We start from the raw sequence: 24271 nt of genomic DNA on the forward strand, positions 1-24271 counted from the left end.
GTTTTAAAAAGAAAAGGAAGGAAGGAAATGGGGCATACAAGTGTTTCCCCTGAAGCAGTTTGATGGTTTGAATCGTTGCCACCCTCTTTTATCGCTGGCAGGCAGGTTGGTGAAATGAAAGAAGCGGCTCTCATTGTTCTGTCCGAAAAAGATTATCTAAGGCAGCGGAACAAAGCAGACCCACTGCAGTCTGCAGGCAAAGGGCCCCCCCCCCTCCCGACAGCTATTAGAGGTTGGCTGGTTATTGTTATGCTCCGGCAGAGACAGTTATTCAGGTTCAGATAAAAAGATGAGGTAAAATTTATAATTTAGACTCGTGGCAGAGGCAGAGAGCACACAAAAAACCTCAAAAGCCTTGCCAATATTTTTTAAAGAATGGCACAAAGCAAGACTCTATAAACAAAATATTGGGGGTGGCAGAGAAATCCCACATTTTACAGAATGGTATATGTGGGAAATGCCCACTTTGAGTAAAATGACCAAGATACTATGGGTTAAATATGGGGAAAAGAAGGTAAATTTGAATGAGGCTAGTGAAAGTTTAAGGAACTTCAGAGTAGTAAGCAGGGGGAAAGTAATTATAACCCTTTTACAATTTCATGGCTAAGTAGGGTTTCATTCAAAGTGGCCCTCCTAATCGGTAATCTTAACTATCAGAGGCTCGAATGAGCATTGCATGTTTTGTTGCTTTATTTAATTATTATTCAATTATTTTTATTGGGCTTGCCATAACTGTTAAGAAAGGGGCTTGCTTGGAAAAGAATTTGTTGTTAGGTTATTATTTTGTATTGTTGTTGTTGGGGGAGGCAGGCTTTTTTCGGAGGGCAGAACTTCAGATTCGAATTGATTTTTATTGATTTTGCGGGGGGGGCAGCTACCCCTCGCCCCCTCTTGGCTATGCCCATGAGTTGTTCTTTAATATATATATTTTAAGAATTGCACCAACAGTTGTCTCAGTAAGCAACCCACTCTGTAACTAACTTCTAACTTCTAATATTATATATAGAGGACATTTAATTAATATACATAGTGAGGCTATAAATAACAGCCACCAGCCCCTCTCTTCATCTTGTGTTTTGCTTCTCTTTCGTCTACCTGCTCCGACTCTCTCCTTCCTTGATCTGCCAGCTGCCTCTCTAGTCCCCTCTAATGGCGCAGGAATGCTGCTGTCAGTCTCTTCTGAAGGGCTAAGGCAGCCTGCACCAATCTAGTGCCTTCCAGATGTTTTGGACTACAGCGCCCATCATCCTCAGGGAGTATCCTTGTCATGGCTGGGGGCGATGAGATTCTGTTATGCATGCAAGGCCAAGTGCAAGGCCCTAAACCGCCTCAGCCCAGTATGCTTGAAGTTCCATGGTGGGGGGGAAGTGTGATGCAAATGTACTGTGTCTCGGCCCGCATACCAGAAGGAGCATCTCCACCCCCATCGTTCAGCCTGGACACTGAGGTCCAGCTCCGAGGGCCTTCTAGTGGTTCTCTTACTGCGAGAAGCGAAGTTACAGGGAACCAGGCAGAGGGCCTTCTTGGTAGTGGCGCCCTCCTTGTGGAATGCCCTCCCATCAGATGTCAAAAAAATAAACAACTACAGTGGAACCTCGGGTTGCAAACATGATCCATGTGGGAGGCACGTTCGCAACCTGCACCGTTCGCAACCTGCAGTGCCGCATCTGCACACGCGCGGGTCGCAATTCGGCGCTTCTGAGCATGCGGAAAGCACGATTTAGTGCTTCTGCGCATGCGCAAGCACTGAAACCCAGAAGTAACCCATTCTGGTACTTACGGGTTTGGCGTGGTGCGCAACCCAAAATCACATAACCTGAAGCATCTGTAACCTGAGGTACCACTGTATCTGACGTTTAGAAGACATCTGAAGGCAGCCCTGTTTAGGGAAGTTTTTAATGACTGGTGTTTTAATGTATTTTTAATCTCTGTTGGAAGCCACCCAGAGTGGCTGGGGAAACCCTGCCAGATGGGCGAGGTACAAATAATAGAAGATGATGATGATGATGATGTGGATGTGGGTCTCACATGTGATCCAGGCACAATTTGCATGGCAGAGGCTGGTGGGTGTGCCAGGTCCGCAGCATCAAACTTTGAAAGTGAGCCACATTTTTCTCCTCAAGGCAGCTGAGAACGATCCCAGCAACCCTCTCCAAGTCTGCAAACACCTGCATTTTATGAGCTGGGTTCCTCAACCCTCTTGCGCCTAGTCTTACCCCTTGTGTGTTCTCCGCCTTTCCCCGTCTCTCACCTTTGTCTTCCCTCTCCCCAGGTATGTGCTCCTGCCACGGCCCTTCTGTTTCGAGCCCAGGAACCATTATGAGATCACCGTGCGATTCCAGCGGGCAGGGGTGGCACAGCGCCATCCTGCAGCCTTCATCCTCGTTGACTCGGTGAGAAAGAACCAGGTTTTAAATCTTCACACACACACACACTCAAAAAACAGTGACGTGCCAATGTCCAGCCCCACTCAAGTAAAAGAGATTCTGCAGAAGCTGCCAGAGTCTTTCTGTGAATGCGTCTCAGCACAAATCAAATCAAATCAAATATCTTTAATACGGTCAGTGACCAGGAAGCAATTTATAAAAATATGACATTAAAAGTAGTATTGTGCTACAAATAACAGTAGAAATATGGCCAATTCACAGAATTGGTGCTTATATTTATGACCAGGTTTCGACTTTTAAAGTTTTAAAAATTCAATTCAGGTGTCGCTACTGTTTATTATCGTTCCTTCGATGTTTACAATTTGAACTCCGTTGTTGACATCATTGCTCGTCTTATTCTTGTTGCAATGTAACAGTACTTTGCCACGGGCCTGTTAATTTCGGGCTCTTTGTCAGCTAAGAGGTGTCTGATATAGGTGTCGTCTGTACTACGAGGTATTTACCTCAGAATCGGTTCGATCAGCTCTTTTCTTGAGTCTCGATATAATGGGCACTATAAGATGACATGCCCAATGGTTTCAATTTCATTGCTGTTACTGGGACATAATCTTTGTTCGATCGGTATTTTATTGTATCTTCCCTCTAGAAGAGCTGAAGGGAGAGCGTTAAAGCGGGCCCTGGAAAATGCCCATCGGTATTTAGCGTTGTCCAGAACTTTGAGATAGTTTGCTAGATGGGGCCTTTGGGGGTTGTATAGAAGTTTAAATCTTCACACACACACACACTCAAAAAACAGTGATGTGCCAATGTCCAGCCCCACTCAGGTAAAAGAGATTATGCAGAAGCTGCCAGAGTCTTTCTGTGAATGCGTCTCAGCACGTTCTGAGGTAGATTTCTCCCCTCTTGTGTGCTACATAAGCAGCTGGGCCAGCTTCAGTCCTTGTCCCAACCAGGCCAGACTTTTCCTGACATCTCTCCCTCCTTGCTACAGCTGGTCCTTCTGCCCCGTGTGACAGAGCTGCCCGGGCTCCATGGTAGCAGTCCTGCAGCGGTGGAGCGCCGGGAAGCGTTGGAGCGCTACACCTGCCTAGAGGTTTTCCGTATGGCCACCATGCCCGACCTGGCTGAGACCTGTGCCCGCCTGCTGTGCAGCATCTCTGCCCTGATGCATGATGGGGCTATGCGTGAGTGATTCTTTCTTACGCCTGAGAAAGAAAGCCACTTTGCATACTTTTCTCTAGTCTCTACCATTGTGTTTGTTTGTGTGTGTTTGTCTGTGTTTGTGTGTGCTGGTGGTTGCCATTTCCACCAACACACAAAGTCCTGGAATGACTCCAGGTCTCAGGTATTGGGGGGATGCAAAATGGCGGACAGGTTATTCATGTTGTTGTTGCTGCTGCTGCTGCTACTACTTAAAGGTAAAGGTAAAGGGACCCCTGACCATTAGGTCCAGTTGCAGACAACTCTGGGGTTGCGGCGCTCATCTCGCTTTATTGTTGAGGGAGCCGGCGTACAGCTTCTGGGTCATGTGGCCAGCATGATTAAGCCGCTTCTGGCGAACCAGAGCAACGCAGGGAAACGCCGTTTATCTTCCCGCCGGAGTGGTACCTATTTATCTACTTGCACTGGCGTGCTTTTGGACTGCTAGGTTGACAGGAGCTGGGACTGAGCAACGGGAGCTCACCCCGTTGTGGGGATTCGAACCGCTGACCTTCTGATCGGCAAGCCCTAGGCTCTGTGGTTTAGACCACAGTGCAGCGCCCTTAAAGCAGCTTAAGAAAAAAGGAAGCAGCTGTCCTGCTGCTAATGGTGAGCCCCACCTGCAACAAATTGTTGAGTAATTTATCCTCCCTTTGGGGAAAAAATGATGGTGATGAAATGGTCCCATTTCTCTGCCCCCAGATTTTGAGAGGCTGCTAGTGCATAGCTGCAGCCTTCTTGAACTAGGTGGTTCAGTTTGCGGCCAGGGCCTAGGACAATGGTTTGTAGAAGGGTTCAATGGCTGAGCGTCTGCTTTACACGCAGAAGATCCCAGATTCAATCTACAGCATTTGCCAGCCAGTGTAGACAGTACTGAGATAGATGAACCGATAGTCTGACTCACTGTAAGGCAGCCTTCTATGTTCCTAAGCCAAAGTTGTGGAAATTAAAGGCCCAAATGTTGGTGAGGTGCTGCCTAGAATCAGCAAACCCAGCTTTGGTATGGGAGAGGAGAGTTCCTCAGATTTAACTCACCTTTATGTAAAAAGAATGGGGAAACATGAGAAGAGGAATCTACAGTTCAGAGGTAAACAACTCTCCCCCCCAAAAAAATAATAATTCTGCAGCAGGAATTGTGCAGCGCATCTATTTTACAAGCTTTTAAAAATATATATATAATTTTTTATTAATTTTTTTAACGTATCATTTTCAACGTATCATTAAACATACTTTTACATCTTCTATCAATCCTGTCTGAAAATTTTCCAATCTAATCTCTCAGTATGCATTTCTTATCTTCCCTATTACATTTAAAACTCATAACCAATATCTATCTTTTTCTACTTTGTAACACTTCGTATATTTCTCCTTACAAAACTTCTTGTAGTCCTACTAGCGTAATTTGTTGATTACAGTTGCTCTTCAAATAATTCATATACTTCTTCCAACCTTCTGTAAATCTTTGGTCCCGCAGGTTTCGAATCCTTCCTGTCATCTTGTCCAATTCTGCATAGTCCATTAATTTCGTCTGCCATTCTTCTTTCGTCGGAATTTCTTCTTGTTTCCATTTCTGGGCTAACAATACTCTTGCTGCAGTTGTTGCATATAAAAACAATTTAACATCTTGCCTATTAATGTCTTGACCTATAATACCAAGTAAAAATGCTTCTGTTTTTTTTAAGAATGTATATTTCAACATCTTTTTCATCTCACTATATATCATTTCCCAGAAGTTCTTTACTTTTTTACATTCCCACCACATCTGATAAAATGTTCCTTCTTTTTCTTTACATTTCCAACATTTATTATTTGTCTTATCCATTTTAGCTAATTTCACTTGTGTAATATACCATCTATACATCATTTTCATCATATTCTCTTTCAAAGCATTACAGGCTGTAAATTTTATCCTTTCATTCCACAACCTTTCCCATTCTTCAAGCTGTATATGTTTTACAAGCTTTTAGCACTGTTGTGAAATATTTCCAGGTATCTCTGACTACAACCATGGGGCCTAGAAACATGCTAATGTTAAAGATAACGAAAGCTGAGGTTCTCAGGATTTGGGCGGCATCTGTCTGTCTGATGGATGTTCTGGACTGTAACCTGCACGATTTCACCACCTGCGGCCTCAAACTATGAACTTGCATTTTACCACATTACTACAAGCAGGAATATTCCTCGCATGCTCGCGTGCATCCGCTCTAGAGTGATGTGCTTGTGTTCAGTGTGTTGGAGCGCATCTCCACTTGTCCCTCTCCCCAGTCTCCTTGGCCCTGGGGTGGGGAGGCGATTGCCTCTCGTCTTTCCCCCTGCCTAGCTTACTTCCCTAACCGTTGTGGTTTCTTCCGCCTTCAGCCTGCCAGTGTGATCCCCAGGGCTCCACCAGCAGTGTTTGCCACAAACTGGGAGGGCAATGCCAGTGTAAGCCCAACGTGATGGGTCGGCGCTGTGACCAGTGTGTCCCGGGCACCTACGGATTCGGACCCTACGGCTGCAGCCGTGAGTAATCAAGGCAGGGCCTGCATGTACTGCCTCCCTCATGGTCATCCTTGTCTTTTCCTCAACTGTTGATTAAGCCTAGTTTTCACTGAGAGTGGAGGGGAAAAACCTGTGGCTGGGCTATATTGCCATAGCTGTCAACTTTCAGATTTGAAAATAAGGGATCAGCAGCCTCGAAAATAAGGGATCAGCAGCCTCACCTGTCCTGGGGACAGTCTATGGGATATCTAGCAACCCGGGATAGCAGTGGGAAGCAGCCGGAAAAGGTGCTGGAATAAGGGAATTTCCCGCCAAAAAAGGGAAGGTTGACAGCTATGTATATTACTGATCCTCAGAGTAGCAAATGGGATCCTGACACAGGAGGGAAGGAGATCCTGCTCTGACTAGGCGCCACCCAGAGATAGCACCCCTGAGTTAGATCCCCTTGAGGAACCAGCTACCTTTACAAAAGCAGTTTCAGCTCCCCAGTGACCAAGTGCTAAGCTCCAGAACAGATTCTCTGTGGCTTGAGAGGCCCCATCCAGTCAAAGAGGCCTCAGTTGAGCAACAGAACTGGACTGGAGCAGATTCTCTTCTTTGGGATTATCGTTATTATATATTTAGGTATTATTCAAGCTCCTACAGCTCCAGGCAGTGGTTAAACCTGACTAACTTAAGCCACATCCGAACCCTACATCGATGATACCACTTTTAAGCAGTCACGACTTCCCCCAAAGAATTGTGGGAAATGTAAAGGCTGCCGAGAGTCGTGAGGAGACCCTCCCTATTTCCCTCACAGAGCAGCAACAATTCCCAAGCTCCTTGATTGTTGAACCAGTCTGGGAATTGTAGCTCCGTGAGGGGAATGGAGGTGGGGTCTCCTCACAGCTCTCAGCTCCCATAACAAACTACAGCTCCCAGGATTCTTTAACGAAAGGCAGGAATGTTTATCATAGTGCTTCAAAAGCATGGTGTGAATTTGAGTTGCTCTCAAATGTATAGTCCGTTCAAAAAAGGAGAACCTCTTCAGATTGGGATGAGGAGATGGGATTAAGTAACCATCTTCATATTATTATTATTATTATTATTATTATTATTATTATTATTATTATTATCCCAACTTTTCTCCAAGGAGCTCAGGGCGGCCTGCATGGTTCTCTTTTCCTCTCCAATTTTACCCTAAGAGCCACCCTGTGAGGTAAATATTTCCGAACGGGCAGCCTTGTCATATTAGTCTCTTGCAGCAGAAACAATCAAAGGTCTTGTCCAGTACCTAGAAATTGTTAATCTTTAAATTGCCACAATACTCTCTAGTGTCTCCCTCCCCCGCCCCCGCCCGGGTCTGTGTGAGGATTTGAACCCAGGGATTCTGGGTCCTAGGTCAACATGACCACTGCTAGACCCACTTAACGTTGCTGCCACCCACCCCTATCATCCTTTCAGCCTGTTAGCCTGGGTGGTTACTACTAGAGGTTAAGGAGCTGTGTTTTGGAAGAGCTTCCTGTCTTGTGGATTTGGCAATAGCTGCCACGTTGAACTCTCTGAAAATACCTGTGCCAGGAAATTGGGCGCCATCTCTATATTAGGGACTTTCCAGAGAACTGTGCTATAATTTCTAATGGTTAATGCGCCCTCACCTGTCACGCTGAAAGCACTGGCCCTTGTCCCCACAGCCTGCGCCTGTTCCCCCGAAGGCTCAGTCTCCAGGATCTGCGAACCAGTAAGCGGGCAGTGCCGGTGCCAACATGGTGCCATCGGACGCCAGTGCGACCAGTGCCCACCAGGCCAGTGGGGCTTCCCAACCTGCCGGCCTTGCCACTGCAACGGGCACTCGGAGGCGTGCGACTTGCACACGGGGGCCTGCCACCAGTGCCGCGATTACACGGCTGGCCGCCATTGTGAGAGGTACGCATGTGGGATTCGTGGGAAAATGTGACGGGATCCCAACTGCAATAAAATGTTGCAGTGTAGAGGGCTGATTTCATTATGACTGGGCGACTCTTGTTTGGAAAATGGGATGGGAGTGGGTGGACAAGCATCGACTGACAGAGTCCCTTTCCTTAGGAAGATTGGTGCTGGTGATTGACAAGAAACACTAAATATTCCCCTTAGTTTCATTGCAGAAGGTTGGAAAAAAGACAACTGTCTTTTTTTGTCAGAGTCAAACAGCCCCTATTCCCACATTTTTCCATCTCAAACATGGATGTTCTGCCCAGACACACACACACACACACACACACACAGAGAGAGAGAGAGAGAGAGAGAGAGAGAGAGAGAGAGAGAAAGAAAGAAAGAAAGAAAGAAAGAAAGAGGCAGAGAGGAGATACATTTTTTTCTGAATCATGCAGCACAGCTTGGTCCCCTGATACCAGCCTTCAAGGAAGAGATTAGAGCAGGCACTGTTAGCTTGTTTTAGGAGGAAACAGGGAGATTCCACGGGAAGATTACTGGAGGAGAGAGACACTGTGAGAAGGATTGAAAGGCCTTAGGCCGGGAGTATATTGTGAACAGGCTAAACTGTGGGATGGAGCATCAGATTATACTAATAAGGCTTATATTGGGGCAAAACCAGCTGTGATGAAGAGTGGCCAGGAAGAACAGGTGATAATTTGACATATGAGGTGCCTATTTTTAGGACCCACCCTACTTTTGTGGTTGTAAGTAGTTTTGAATTATTTTTAATATTGCGTTTTTAATTGCTGGACATTAAGTTGAGGGGCATGTAATAAATTACTACTACTAATAACAACAACAACAACAACCAACGGTTGCTCTTACTGCCTCTGTTTCCCTTTTTTTACCCCATCACAGGTGCTTGGATGGTTACTATGGAGACCCCATCTTGGGCTCAGGGCAACAGTGCCGTCCCTGCCCTTGCCCTGGGTATCCGGGGTCCCGGCACTATCACGGCATCTCCTGCCATACCGACAGGGAAACCAATCAGATTGTTTGCCTTTGTGCTCCAGGCTATACAGGTAAGGCGTATCGAAAGGGCAAGGGATGCAGTTATATAAGTTGCCATTTTGAGGACACAGCCTCTGCAAGACTGTCCTCTAGCACACCTCCACTGCCCTTTCAGACTGCCGCTGTGCTCCATGAAGGGCCGTGACTCAATTGCACAGCATCTTCTTTGCATGCAGAAGGTCCCGGGTTCGACCCCTGACATTTCCACATAGGGCTGTGAAACACCCCTGCCTGAAACTCTGCAGAACTTCTGCCAGTCAGAGTAAACAGTACTGAGCTAGACAGACTAATGTGCTGACTCAGTCTTATGATCCTGCTATTAATGACCTGTTCAACCAATGACTTACAGAAAAAAGAACACCCTCCGCCCAGGTTTCATAATCTGCTAGGTGATGGGCATTCCACATGTTAGGCTGGTGGCACAACCAGTGAATTTACCGAGTCCCTGATAGGCTTTCATGTTTGTGACTCATCATCATCATTTTTTATTTGTATGCCACCTTTCCACAGTTAAAAAACAATGCTCAAGGCATCTTACAGCATAACAAGATTTACGTAATTACAAAAGTCATAAACAATAAATAACCCACATCAAAAAAATACACAACCAAGTGGGAAACAATTTCCACATAAATCAAAATCTAAAACTTAAGAATACAGCATTAATATCACAGTTTAAAATGACATAGGTAAAAAATAACAGCAATTTAAACTAAAAACAAAACAAAACGGAGCCCTCTCTGCCCAGCAGCAGCAGCAGCAGTCCTTTATAGAGCCCATCAGGTCCTGCCCTGGGCCAGGTGTTGAGTGGCAAGACCGGGGCCTTCAGGCGCCGAGCAGGGGAGTCCTCCTGGGTGGTAGCCACAGCGGCAGTTCTTATAGGCCTGTCAGGCCCCGCCCTGGGCCAGGTGGTGAGTGGCAGGACTGGGGCCTTCAGGCGCTGAGCAGGGGAGTCCTCCTGGGTGGTAGCCCAGACTAGTTGACTGCATTCAGCTTGGTGGGTTGTAAGTTGTGCAGCCTGGATCGATCTCCCCTTCTCTTGATTCTCTGCACATGTAAACACATGCACCACTGAGCCCCTGAACCTAACTAGCAGTACAGTATTCCTTCTTGCCTTGAATTCTAGCATCTCCATGGGCCTGCCCTTCCCAGACCCACCTCTACCCTTTACCAGAAACACAATAGAATTGGTTGATTGTGAAGAGTTACACAAAAGGAGGTGAAGGAGCTCCCAATTTTTCTGACCTGGCAACAACCTTTCTAGTTGTTGTGATAAAAGTCGGCGAAAACAGTTCAACAGAGTTCTACTTCCCATTGGGCCATAGTGAGAAAAGAGGAGAAATGGCCATCACTAAGTAATTGTGTGTTCTGTAGGAATGGATTTTGGCACTAGGAGAGGATATATTGTTTAGTTACTGCCCTTCCTTGCTCATGTGAGTGAAATCAGCGGAGTGCCATCGTTTGCTAAAACGAGGTTGATTTAACCTTCTAGAAACAATAATTCAGAATGCTTTAAGGAATACTGTCACCCCTTTCCTTCCCCTTAAAAACAACAATCACACTTTCTTTTGTGAAGAAATAAAAGTAGCATTTACTTACATAATCCAGCTCTTGAAGCGGCAGTTACAGAAGCAAAATGAAGGCAGGTTTATAACTATGATCTAAGTTACAAAAGTACAAAATGCAAGTTCCGAAATGGTGTCTGAGCTGCAGAGCTCAGACACGTACGTTTGGTCAGCTTGGAAGCGTGGTGAGGAAAGAAAGGGCTGCCCAGGCAGGAAGGAAATACCGTATTTTTCCCTCTATAACACGCAGATTTTTTTCTCCTAAAAAGGAAGGGGAAATGTCTGTGCGTGTTATTGAGCGAATGTGTGGTCCCTGGAGCCAAATGGCAAAAAAAATCAGGCAAAAATCAAATCGCGCGTCTCGGAGAAGGGAAACCTGAAAAGAGGAAGTGGCTGCTTTCCTGCATTCTGCCTCAGGGTCTTACTGCCCACCCGCCTCTGTTTCCTTGCTGTGTTTGCTCAAACGGAACAAAGAGCAGGGAAAGCCCCTCCCCTCCAGGCAAGCAGAGGGGAAAGCAGAGTGTCGTCTCTGTGCTCCGGTGCTGCTGAAAACATGCAGGAGGGAGAGAGAGAGAGAGAGAGAGAGAGAGAGAGAGAGAGAGAGCTGGCTGGCTTGGGTGGGTAGGTGAGGGAAAACTTTTACCTTCCTTTCCTCCCTCCCGTTATACCCCTCTCCTGCATTCTTAGCCAGCTGCTTCTCTGCACACCCCTCTCGTGCTCCTTGTCCATTCTGTATTTTTCCTTCCTTCCCCACTTAAAATGTGGTTAAAAAGCATGGATCCACATGGATCCTCAGGATCTTTGCATTGGGTCACCCCAAATTCACCATCAGATCACATAGCATGTCCATGGCTACAGCCTGCCCCCCCCCCAAATCACGCACCCACTGTTGCCTGGGGCTGCAATGGTGCAAAAACGTGGTTACAAAACATGGATCCTCAGGATCTTTGCATTGGGTCACCCCAAATTCACCATCAGAGCACATAGCATGTCCATGGCTACAGCCTGCCCCCCCCCCCAAATCACACACCCACTGTTGCCTGGGGCTGCAATGGTGCAAAAACGTGGTTACAAAGCATGGATCCACAGGGATTCTCAGGATTTTTGCATTGGGTCACCCCAAATTCACCATCAGATCACATGTCTGTGGCCACAGCATGAAGCACAAAAATGATACATCCACTGTTTCATTCAGAATGTTTTTTCCCTTGTTTTCCTCCTCTAAAAACGATGTGCGTGTTATGGTCAGGTGCGTGTTATTGAGCGAAAAATACGGTATGTAGGGCTACAGCTTCCTGCCAAGGTAAACAAAGGAAGTGATCGCACCAAGTTCTCTCTTGCAAAAGCTCTGTGAGCCACAACCCCTTCATGTGCCCATCTAAAAAAGCGTGTATTGTTGGTTTGACTGCAGTGACGGTCTACATATTCTTCTCCCACCCCTCAATAATGTCCCATGTGTCTGGCAGGACCACGGTGTGACCACTGCTCGCCTGGCTATTTTGGAGCCCCTGAGCAGGAAGGTGGAGCCTGCCGCCCCTGCCAGTGCAACAACAACATTGACCCCAGCGACCCCGAAGCCTGTGATCCACACAGCGGCCAATGCCTTCGCTGCCTTTACCACACTGGTGGGCCCCACTGTTCTGAGTGCCAGCCTGGGTACTACGGCAATGCCTTCCAGCGTAGCTGCCGACGTGAGTAGGGTGGCTGGGCCTAGATTGTGAGGATGACTGGGAGGAACTTGTGATTTGAGAATGAGAGGTGGTGTTTGGCAGGCTTTGTTGTGGCTGGGGGGCCCATGAAGGCTAGAGGAAGGAGGGTATGGCAGGCTTGAGTAGATCTGTAGTCCATGGAACAGGGCTGACCCTGTTCATTAGGTAGAGCGAGGTGGTCACTTTAGGCAACAAATGTTGGGGTTGGTAGTGAAGACAGCGGCAGCAAGATGCTGGAGAACAGAGAACAAATAAGAGTTTGCTAGTGAAGATGAGCAGGGTTGATGGAAATTGAAAATGTTATTCTTTGAAGGAGAACTACCTGAAAATGATTTACAGGTGGTATTTAACACCAAGTAGGCTTGCTAAGGGGACGTGGGTGGCGCTGTGGGTTAAACCACAGAGCCTAGGACTTGCCGATCAGAAGGTCGGCGGTTCGAATCTCCATGACGGGGTGAGCTCCCGTTGCTCGGTTCCTGCTCCTGCCAACCTAGCAGTTCGAAAGCACGTCAAAGTGCAAGTAGATAAATAGGTACCGCTCCGGTGGGAAGGTAAATGGCGTTTCCGTGCGCTGCTCTGGTTCGCCAGAAGCGGCTTAGTCATGCTGGCCACATGACCCGGAAGCTGTACGCCGGCTTCCTCGGCCAATAAAGCGAGATGAGCGCCGCAACCCCAGAGTCGTCCGTGACTGGACCTAATGGTCAGGGGCCCCTTTACCTTTACCTAGGCTTGCTAAGATGTATAAGACTGAATCAGATAAGTGCTGGAGATGCAAAGAGGTTGAGGGAATGTTCTTTCACATGTGGTAGGCTTGTAAAAGGGTAAAAGAGTACCGGGAAATGATCCATAATGAATTGAAAAAATGTTTAAAAGTACTTTCACCCAAAAAACCAGAGTTCTTTTTGTTGGGGATAATTCAGACTGAAATTCCCAGGTGTCAGAAAAGGTTATTTATGTATGCTACTACTGCAGCCTGTGTTTCGTTAGCCCAAAAATGGGAAACGAGCGAGGTCCCAACTAAAGAAGAACGGCAAATTAAGCTGACAGAATATGCGCAGCTTGCAGACTTAACACGTAGAATAAGAGAACAATAAGAACATACGTTTAGAGAAGACGGCGAAACATTGATTGAATGTATGGGGGGGAAATTGTGTACATTTGAAAATGCTGGCAGCATTAATTCTCTTTTCCCAAGGCTGTACCTGCAACGAGCAAGGCACACTGCCCTCGCACTGCTCCAAAGGCATCTGCCACTGCGATCGAACTACAGGCAATTGCCCCTGCCGCCCCAACGTGGTAGATAAGAACTGTGACAGGTGCGCCCCCAACTTCTGGGGCTTCGGCAGTGACGTGGGGTGTCAGCCGTGCAACTGTGACCCTGCCCATTCATTACGGTCGGACTGCAACATGGTAAAGTGGCCAAGCTCTCGAGAGCGTTAGCCTAAGAGGGGGAGGCACCTGGGCGGCTCGTGCACCAGTATTCCAGCCCTACCACCACCTCACCTTTCCCTTTCTTCAGTTCACAGGGCAGTGCCACTGCCAGCCGGGCTTTGGGGGCCGCGTTTGCTCCCACTGTCAAGAAGATCACTGGGGGGATCCGGAACGGGAATGTCTAGGTGAGTACGAGTGCGCAGTGCAAGCGAGAATCTTCCGCTCCAAACATTGTGTGTGAGCGCTGCATTGTGAGGTCAGGTGATTGACAGATGGCTAACCCCACCCACCTGTCAAATTTGGCCTATGAGGGTTAGGGGATCTGGATGAGTTTCCCCACCTCCTGGCATTACAAGCTCAGGTTCTCTGACAATGCCTTACTTGAGCACCCTGTGCTATTCTGCTAATGGTGGGTGCCCCAATATTGTTGGCCCTAAAGAAATGGCTCCCCTGGCCTATTGACCGGTAGGCAACTGTGCAAGCTGATCCTTCTTTGCAAGTGAGTTATGGGATAACTGCTTTTGCCCGTCTTCCCACAAAAACACATGTGGGCTGTGTGTCTTTAGCATATTGAACTATTACGATTGCTGCGTTGTTTTAGAGTGATGGTTCTATCATGTGTGTGTGTTTTAAACATCTTTATCAAAAGTTCAAAACGTACACAGTTATATGTCCACTAAACATGGTGAGATGTAAATAAAAGAAAGAGAAAGAAAAAGAGAAACAGAACCCGTGTAGAAGGGAAAATGAGGGCCCCCCCAAAAAAACCTATATATTTTACAAGCTTGTTATTGTACGTCACCAGATCTTCACCTATTACAGTTTTTGGAGGAATGGATTCCAAATATCATTGAATTTGCCCGCGGCAAGTCTGCGTTTATATGCAAGTTGTACATACGTTGCGAGTTTATAGAAGTCTTCAATCCAATTGTGGAATATAATAATAATAATAATAATAATAATAATAATAATAATAATAATAATAATGAATTTTTATTTATACCCCGCCCTCCCCAGCCAGAGCCGGGCTCAGGGCAGCTAACACCAATAAAATCACCAATAAAATCACAGTAGGGAGCCGCGTTGTTATTTTTCCAGTTCATCAGTATCGGTCTTTTTGCTGTGGCAAGGGCACGGAGAGTCCACTCGTACTGTCTTTCTGTAATGTTTTGTAAGGTGTGTTTCAATGGTGCGTGCTTATACAGTGGTACCTCGGGTTAAAGTACTTAATTCGTTCCGGAGGTCCGTTCTTAACCTGAAACTGTTCTTAACCTGAAGCACCGCTTTAGCTAATGGGGCCTCCTGCTGCCGCCGGGCCGCCGGAGCCCGATTTTTGTTCTTATCCTGAAGCAAAGTTCTTGACCTGAAGCACTATTTCTGGGTTAGCGGAGTGTGTAACCTGAAGCTTATGTAACCTGAAGCGTATGTAACCCGAGGTACCACTGTGTTTCAATGTGGTGCAACTGGCTTTTGTACTGGTTCGGAATGAAATGGTATGTAAACAAACTAAAGCCAAAGCTTGCTTGGGGAATGACCTCTGCTTTTTGCCCCCTGCAGCTTGTGAGTGTGACCCCACGGGGTCTGAGAGCCTGCAGTGTGACCGTCTCACGGGGCACTGCCCGTGCCGAGGTGGCTTCACGGGGCCGCGCTGCGACCAGTGCCGGCGGGGCTTCCAGCAGAACTTCCCCCGTTGCTCCCCCTGCCACCCTTGCTTCGGCCAGTGGGACGCGGTTCTGGCACAGCTCTGGGAACAGCTGCGGAGGCTGCAGGGCACAGTGGAGGCCCTGAAGGAAGGGGGGCCCATCCCTGCGGCCAGCAGCAGCCGCATGCGCAACCTGGAGGACAGGCTGGGTGACGTCGAGCGGCTCCTTGGGGACGGCAGCAGTCCAAGCACTCCCCTGTTGCGGCAGCTCAGTGCCCTTCTGGAAGATACCAGGTAAGGAGACGTGAGGTAGAATTGGAGGAAAGCAGAAAAAGGGGGAATGGTCTGTTGTTGGTTTTTATTATTATTATTACAGTGATACCTCTGGTTACGTACTTAATTCGTTCCGGAGGTCCGTTCTTAACCTGAAACTGTTCTTAACCTGAAGCACCACTTTAGCCAGTGGGACCTCCTGCTGCTGCCACACTGCCGGAGCACAATTTCTGTTCTCATCCTGAAGCAAAGTTCTTAACCTGAAGCACTATTTCTGGGTTAGCGGAGTCTGTAACCTGAGGCATATGTAACCTGAAGCATATGTAACCCGAGGTACCACTGTATTAAAGATTTTCTTGTTTTACAGAAGTATGTGTAATGTCTCTCGTATTTTTTCCATGTAACATTTTTCCAAATCAGTTTCATTTGTTGAGACATGGGGGGTGGGGGTGGCGATGTTTCTATTTTGCTTAATGTATGCAGGGTTTGGTGTCAGCGTTGCTCGTGCAGTTCATTTGTGTTTCTTTGGTGGTGAGAGAGGTTGGGCTGTTGTTGTTTTAAGAAAATTATACAGACAGCAAAACAAAGAAGTCTGAGTTAACATTGCCTTTTACCAATAAGAAATAATAATAACTATTACGATAATGAAAATACTAAAAATACATTTACTTCCCCTTTTGAACTTCTATTCTGGTTACAATATATTACTGTTCTATAAGAATCTATTATATCCTTTGCTGTCTCATATATTATTTTATTTCCCAAATTCAACCTAACCCCCCCTCCTCCCCACTGCTTGCCTTCACCTGTGTGAGATCTTCCCAACATAATATTTTTTCCAGTTGCTTTCACAAAATAAAATAACATGAAAACTTATAAATTATAATTACTTCTTTTGTCCTTACACGCTTAACAATTTGTTAAGCGTGAAATGATCTGGTTTTTTTATTCAGTTTGTGCATGCCAGTTTGTGCTTCAAGTTTTTCCTCTGTGGGTACATCCAGACTGAAAAACCGATTAACAAGCATCCACTCCTGGACATCTTAATTTGGGATGTGGGGATAAAGGAGCTAGAAGTTATAGAATCACGGAATCATGGAAATGTAGAGCTAGAAGGGACCCGAGTGTCGTCTAGTCCTACGGTGCAGGAATCTCAACTAAAGCATCCCTGACAGATGGCCCTCCGGCCTCTGTTTTAAAAAACTTCCCAGGAAGAAGAGTCTACCACCTCCCGAAGGAGTCCGTTCCTCTGCCAAATAGCTCTTACTGTCAGAAAGTTCTTCCTGGTGGTTAGTCGGAATCTCCTTTCTAGTAACATGAAGCCATTGGTTCGGGTCCCAGCCTCCAGAGCAGAGCAAAACGTGCTTGCTCCATCTTCCATGTGACGGCCCTTTAGATAGTTGAACATGGCTATCATATCTCCTCTTAGCCTCCTCTTTTCCATGCTAAACATACCCAGCTCCTTCGACTGTTCCTCATACGCCGTGGTTTCCAGACCCTTGACCATCTCCTCTGCACACATTCCAGCTTAGAGAGTTATCAGCACTACAGTTCCCAAAACCATTAGACAAAAGGCGTGGTGGTGAAAGAGCTCTATAAACCAACAAAATTTGGTAATGCAGTCCTATCCACCTTGTATTCTCCCTTGCCACCCAGCTGTGGGGGCATGCAGCACTTGAATCATTTTGCGTGCCTTATTTCTATCCTGCTTTTCCCACTCCCGACAATAAAATAATTGTTGTTGTTTAGTCGTTTAGTCGTGTCCGACTCTTCGTGACCCCATGGACCAGAGCACGCCAGGCCCTTCTGTCTTCCACTTTCTCCTGCAGTTTGGTCAGACTCATGTTTGTAGCTCCGAGAACACTGTCCAACCATCTTGTCCTCTGTCGTCCCCTTCTCCTTGTGAATAAAAGAATACAACATTCTAAAATCATTTCATTATAAAATTAGTTCAACTCAAATTGATGGCAACCATTAGGCTAAAGTTCTGTGAAGATTGCCAAAGGAGGGAGTCAAGCTGTGCCCTGACCAAAGGCCTGGTGGAACAGCTCTGTCTTGCAGGCCCTGCGGAAAGATGTCAAGTCCCGCAGGGCCCTAGTCTCTTGTGACAGAGCCTTCCACCAGATTGGAGCCACAGCCGAAAAAGCCCTGGCTCTAGGTGAGGCCAGCCTAACCTCTCTGTAGGTAGGCCTACGAGGTAGCGCTTTGCCCAACAAGCGCCACAGCTGAGTTGGACATACATGCTGTATTCCTTCCCACTGCTAGGGCGGACACAGATGAGCTCTGGCAGCAGCTGCAGGCTACAGACTCACACCTGGACGGCACCGAGAAGGAAGCTGGCGGGCAAAAGAGGCGTCTGAATGCGCTGAGCCAAGAGCTAGGGGAGCTCAACCGCACCGTCAGCTACCTCAACAGCCAGCTGCAGAGGATGACAAACGCCAGCTTCAACAGTAAGAAAAGTGGGGGGCGGTATCCGAGCAGAAGAAGGATCTAGGCGCGGGTCACGGGGCCACCTCTGAAATGTACCTCTTTTGTGCCGGCAGAGTCTTTCCAAAGCATCCTGGGATTCTTCCAGGAGTCACAGCTGGCCCAGCAGCGAGCAAACAGCTCCGTCCACGGCCCTCAGAACCCGATGGGTCAGTCCAAGCTCACGCATCAGGCCACCGTTGAGCTTCTGAGACGCAGGGGAGATGCTTTCCGCAAGACGGCAGCCGCTCAGCGGAAGTCTTTGCGCGACCTCCAGAAAAAGGCCGGCAGCCTCAGTCTGAGCAGAATCAACCAGAAGGCGAGTTATTATTCAGGGCGAGGGTGCGGGGCAAGAGAACGGAAGGGAGCGGAGAGGTGTTGTTAGAGAGGAGAGCTGTGGCCTGGGTGAGAGGGATGGGGTGGAAATTCTGGATCGAAGAGCTAATTTGCGCTTTCTGAAATACTATGCAAACCGGGTTGGGGTGGTGGGGTGGTAGCCATTGTTTGGAATTCGTCCTCATAATTTTGCAGTACGATTCTCCAGCCAAGTCATGTGTACAAAGATACAAGTGCTAGGATAAAGTGTGCATGTTTTTAGTGGGGGCGGGGGGGAGATACAAAAACACATTATATTAGGGAGCGGCGCTTTGTAAAGATGTGCATACAGTAAGCCCCCAACTTACACACATTTAACTAGTGTGCATTTCGCTTTACATCCATGGCAGGAAATAAAAATAAAATGGAAAGTGGGGCAGGGTTCCAGGAAAAATTATTTTGGCCATCTCGCCTGCGCTTGAACCCAGTGTATTTTGACTTTATGCAATTTTGGCTTTAGGCACGATCCCTGGAACATAACACTTGCATAATGTTATGTTTTTAATGTTTGACGTTTTATCACTTTATTATTATTATTATTATTATTCTGTTGGGAGCCGCCCAGAGTGGCAGGGGAAACCTCATTTCATTTTTCATTTCATCACAGCCAAAGCCGGGCTCAGGGCGGCTAACAACAATAAAACAGTACAAAAGTACAGCACAAACAACACTCTAAAATCATTCATTATAAAATTAATTAAATTCAAGCCACTGGCCACCATTGGGCCAGAGCTCCGCGAAGAATGCCAAGGGAGGGAGTCATAATAATAATAATTTATAAGTTGCTCTGGGGCTTACTGCAGTGGGCGGGGGAACAGAATACAAAACGCTGTATATAAGGGTAAATTTGCATCAAAATTTGCTGGTGAATCTTTATGGGGGATTGTTTGAAAAATATTTGCAGGCTAACATGGAAATGTGGAAATGGGGGGAGATGAGAACCTCACTTTCTCCTGCCCCCAGTTCCGGCCCTCCTTTCTCCCGTTCCATTTTTCTATGCAAGGGATGGGGCTTTCACCAGACTCCTGTTTCCCTGCACTAATCTTGGACTCCTCTTGCTCTAGATCTGCGGTGCTTCTGGAGAAGAGGGCTGTGAGCAGACCCCGTGCGGAGGGGCTTCCTGCCGGGACAGCTTAGGTCAGCGGCACTGCGGAGGCCCCGGCTGCACTGGAGCACTGCCTGTGTCCATGAAGGCCCTCTCTACAGCTCAGAACATCTCCAGCCAGCTGGAGAGCAGCGCAAGGCACCTGGGCACCATTGCTAGCAAGGTACAGTGGCAGGAGAAGTGTATGTAAACAGGTTAAGAAGAAATGCCATTCACATTGCGGCAAAGACTTCACTGCAGATTTATTCAAGGGTTGGGCTCCTGTCAGCTTGGGACAGAAACCTTGTGTCTCTCTTTAGGATGGAAAGTTTCAGGAGGGTGAAAGAAAAAGCGAGGCCTTTTTGTTCTTTCCCACCCTCCTGGGATCTACTCCTGCTCAGCTACATAGTACTTTAAAGGGTTTGGGGCTGACTCCCAGCTGCACACCTGAGCTGGCTAGCAGAATGGTGAAGTTTCCAGACTTCTGGCTTGGCGCCTCCGGCAATGGCGGAGCTCCTCCGATCGGGAGGAACTTGCTCTGTGAAAAGCAGGGTCTGACCGCCACGGCGAAGGCGGAGACCCATTGAAATTACAAGCGGGAGAAGCTTGTGAACCTGGGATTCGGCTGGCACCTTTTGCGCCTCCCCTACTCGCGGGGAAACCCGGTTTCGGGGATCCGGAGCAACGTGGGGTGAGTGGCGCGGTGCTTCGAATTGACTGCTTCTTTCACGGAGTGAAGCCGTTGCCAGAGAGCGCTGACTTTTTCCTGTGGACAATTGGATTTTAAACAACTACCCGTGAGTAGAACGGAAAATTGGATTTTTAAATACCTTCATTTGGCACCGAAACGGGGAAGGTCTTAAACAGGAAGTCCGCCTTCCCCTTTTGTAAATAGACTGAAGCAAAGACGTTATAAGCTAAAGTCTTTGAAAGCTTTTGGCAAAGGATTAAATTTTCATCGGTTAAAACTACAAAACCCCCCTTGGAAGCAGAAGAAGAGGGGGGAAATTTTGGACTTAGCGAGCCTGCAGGAGAGAGTGAAAAACCAAATTACCACTGCTCCGAATCTGGAAAAGGGCTGCCAGAAAGAGTGAAGCTTTGGGAGAGTTCATTGACTGCAAACAAAACATTTTTGACAGCTAGTTAAATAAGAGAAAGATACTGTTTCCATTGTCCTCTTCTGCGTTTAAAAAGGAGGAAAAGTAACTGGAAATTGAAACTATTTTTATGGCTTGAATTGTGTCTGAAAGGATTGATACAAGTGGAGACTGTTTCCCTCTAGAGGGAGTCTTTGAAACTGTCACAGGAGTGCAACTGGGGAATCATCAGCTGCAAGATAAGTAATTGTGAGAACCAGAGATTGACCTTGGACCACTCAAAATGTTGATAGGAGAAGCCATTGTGACGGTATTATGCAAGATAAGCTACTCGCTGGAACAGCTTCATAAGAAGACGGATGACATGTCTTTTAAAATTGACAACTTGGATCAAAAAGTGACTAATTGGAGTCAAAAAGTGAGCACCAATACGGAAATAGTTCAGGACTTGGTACAAGAATCTACTTTGGCAGGACAAATTGTGGAGGAGAAAGAGAAAGCTGTGGTTGTTGAGACTAAAGTAATACAAGCGGGATCCTCAGTCTTACAGAAGCAAATTGAGGATTACAAGTTGAGGCCTTCTATGATTGAATCTAGAAAAAGCCAGATTTTGAGGATTGGGTCCCAGCTTGGACGGAAGAAGGAAAGTTGGAAAGATGCCTCTATGCAGGGATTAACTGACTTTTGGGACATGGACTTGGGTCTGGAGGAGATTGGAGTTCTGGGGGCCTTTGGACTTGGAGGAATTTTGAAACATGTCATGAAACATCTTATAGACCTCAGCTTCAACTATGGAAATTTGGCTGACCTGCCTGGAAGGGATAAAAGCATTGTTAGGTTGGAGTCTTCGCGAGATCTGCTCTTTGGTATTAAAGAATATGAAGAAGACCTGCAGAAGGGACCTGGAAAAGAGTTAAGAGCCTCGGACATAAGATCTCCAGGTTGATGGACTATTTGGAATTGACGGAAAGGACTGGCAGAATCCGAAACCAGGGAGAGGAGAAAGTGGAAGAAGATTAGAGAATTTAAAGTTTATATATAGAAATACTGTAAAATTAATGAATGATAGAAAAATGGTGGAAAGAAATTTTATGGCCTTAGCAGAAATGTTATAAGAAATTAAGTATATATAAGTATTTTAGTTTTTAATGATAAAAAATATGTTAAGATATTTATAATATGACAGAAAATAGAGAAAGATGGAAAGGATTTGCTGAAACAATTAATAGAAGTGGAATACAAAAAGGGAGGTGAGAGGAAGTCGAGGAAACAAGGGAATGAAAGATAGACTATGGAAAAGGTGTGATGTATGTTTTTAAATGGTTATTGTTCAGTTTTGTTTAGGGTTAAGGTGGGTTAGGGTTTTGTTTAGTTTAGTTTAATGTGTTTAGGTTGTGTTTTGTATTGTTTATATATTGTATTGTATTGTTTTTTTTTCTTTCTTTGTTTTTTCTCTTTTGTCTTTTTTCTTTTTCTTTTCCTTTTCTGTAATTTTTAAAAGTAATAAATATTACTTTAAAACAAAACAAAACAGAATGGTGAAGTTTCCAAAGGGTGGGAAAAGTCAAAAGTGTTTTGCTTTCCCCCCTTTCCCTCCCTGAAATCTGCCTGTATAATGCAAGTAGGGGATTTTCTTTAACTTCATGGCACACAGGGGCGTCTTGCCCATAGAGGCAAGTGGCACGGGGCGCCAGGGCACCAAGTTCTGGAGGGTGGCAGGGAAAAAGCGGAGGCTGGATGCGCCGCCTCCTGGCATCAGCTCGCTGCCCTCGCTCGCCTCACTGAAGCAGTGCCATGCCCGGAGGCTCCGCCTCTTCCCCACCAGAGGAGCTGCCCTCCAGCTGCTGCCCGCCTCCTCCAGCCCCACAAAGCTGCCCGCAGCATCATAAAAAGGTTGTTAACTCTCGGAAATGGGGGGGGGTGCCGGAGGGTTCTCTGCACCACAGCGCTGGATATACTTAAGACAGCCCTGTTGGGCACACATCCTCTCCAAACCTCTTCCCTTTCCCCTTTTCCGCTCTGCTCCACTCCCCACAGCTGACACAGCTCATTGCCTGGCTGTTTGCTATGGGATACTAAGCTGCAGTGTTCATTCTTAGGTGCAAGAAATTCAGGACTTGGCACAGAATGCCAGGAGCCATGCTCGGGACACTCTGGACCGCGCACAGGGGGCCCGGAACCGTGTGGAGAAGTCGACAGCCAAGCTGCGGGAATTTATCCAGAGGATAAAGGACTTCCTAGCAGGTAGCAGAACATCAGGCTTGCTCTGAACACCAGTCCAATGTGACATGCAAAGGGATGGATGCGGTGATGTTGTTAATCACCTGCCCTTTGCCTTGAGGTCCCAGGGCAGCTTACAACAATTAAAACACAATATTAAAAACATTTTAAAAACAGCTCACAAGCAGGGCGGGCGGGGGAGGGGGGAATGTACAGGTTATATAGGCAAGCATATTTGCACTGTCATGCTGTGACAATGTTGGTATTTGGACATCTAGATTTAGGGCCGTGTGTGTGTGTCAAGGCAGGGACACCTTTAGCATATGCACCGCCGGGGTGCAAAGATCCGCCCAGCGCCCCCAAATTTAGTTTAGCCACCCCAAGGGGGGGAAGCCAAAGTTGTTGACCTGTTTTTAGGGGGGTGCAAACTCAAGGTTGTTAAGCTTTTTGGGGGCGGAAACACTCACCTGTAACAATGACGCAGCAGAAAAAAATGGTTGTTTCCTGACTCGTTGGGAGTATTTGATGCTACGAATAACAGAGTAATGGGGGGCGGGGACTTCCGCTCCATTGCTTTTCACTGCCGCCGATCAAGAGAGACCGGTATACAGTAGGTATACATTTGGCACCCCCCAGAATCTGGCGCCCGGGTGTACGGCACCCCTTGCACCCCGGGTACAGACGGTCCTGTGCCAAGGCCTACATGGGTGGATGGGAAACAAGGATGGATAGTTCCAGGCCTGTTCTTGTCTCCATAGAGGAAGGAGCTGATCCTGAGAGCATTGAGCTTGTGGCTCAGCAGGTCCTCAACATCTCCCTACCCAGCAGCCCTGATCAGATCAGCAACCTGATTAAGGACATCCGGGATAGAATCAGTCAGCTGGACGGGGTGGACATTATCCTGAACGACACGGTGCACAGCCTGAACCGTACCAGGGAACTCCTGGCAAAAGCGGAACTAGCTAAGTGAGTCTCTATGTCGATGGGGGGAGGGACCCCCAGATTTTATTTTTGCTAATTGAGCTTTTCTATGTTAATCTAATTGCATATTTTACAATGTCATAATTTGTTCAAGTCCTGATATCATAGCAATAATCACCAGCTTCTGGTCATTACGGGTAAAAACTGGCTGGGCAATGGGGCCAGTTTTTATCAGGGTTATTATAAACTGTATCCTGGAAAAGCTAAAACAAGCCCCAAGAATTGTGGCCAGCTCCTCTGCAGTGCATGTGAATGTGTTTTGGCATGACTTGTGAGCAATATCCAAAACATTAGGTGTTTGGGTTTGAATTTGTCAGTGGTATTATGTATTTATCTTTATGTTTTTAAATTGCTTAAATTGCAAATTGCTTGGGAAACTTTGGGTAATGAGTGACT

At 46.9% G+C, this 24271-nt stretch overlaps 1 protein-coding gene across 5 annotated transcripts in view; it reads left to right on the top strand.

Moving 5' to 3' along the window:
* Positions 1-24271, top strand: part of LOC310756402 (laminin subunit beta-1-like) — a 73964-nt gene that overhangs the window by 42329 nt on the left and 7364 nt on the right. For all 5 annotated transcript variants that reach the window (XM_083600291.1, XM_083600289.1, XM_083600293.1 and 2 more), the window contains 14 exons: positions 2273-2393; positions 3379-3571; positions 5946-6089; positions 7742-7973; positions 8880-9043; positions 12064-12288; positions 13502-13716; positions 13826-13922; positions 15295-15673; positions 17918-18102; positions 18196-18437; positions 19558-19761; positions 22774-22918; positions 23653-23860. In XM_083600291.1, the coding sequence (XP_083456417.1) occupies positions 2273-2393; positions 3379-3571; positions 5946-6089; positions 7742-7973; positions 8880-9043; positions 12064-12288; positions 13502-13716; positions 13826-13922; positions 15295-15673; positions 17918-18102; positions 18196-18437; positions 19558-19761; positions 22774-22918; positions 23653-23860 (2754 nt within the window). The remainder of the gene's footprint in view (positions 1-2272; positions 2394-3378; positions 3572-5945; positions 6090-7741; positions 7974-8879; positions 9044-12063; positions 12289-13501; positions 13717-13825; positions 13923-15294; positions 15674-17917; positions 18103-18195; positions 18438-19557; positions 19762-22773; positions 22919-23652; positions 23861-24271) is intronic.

The sequence above is a fragment of the Podarcis filfolensis genome (assembly GCF_964270895.1).
Source record: "Podarcis filfolensis genome assembly, chromosome: 2".
Taxonomy (NCBI): Eukaryota; Metazoa; Chordata; class Lepidosauria; order Squamata; family Lacertidae; genus Podarcis; species Podarcis filfolensis.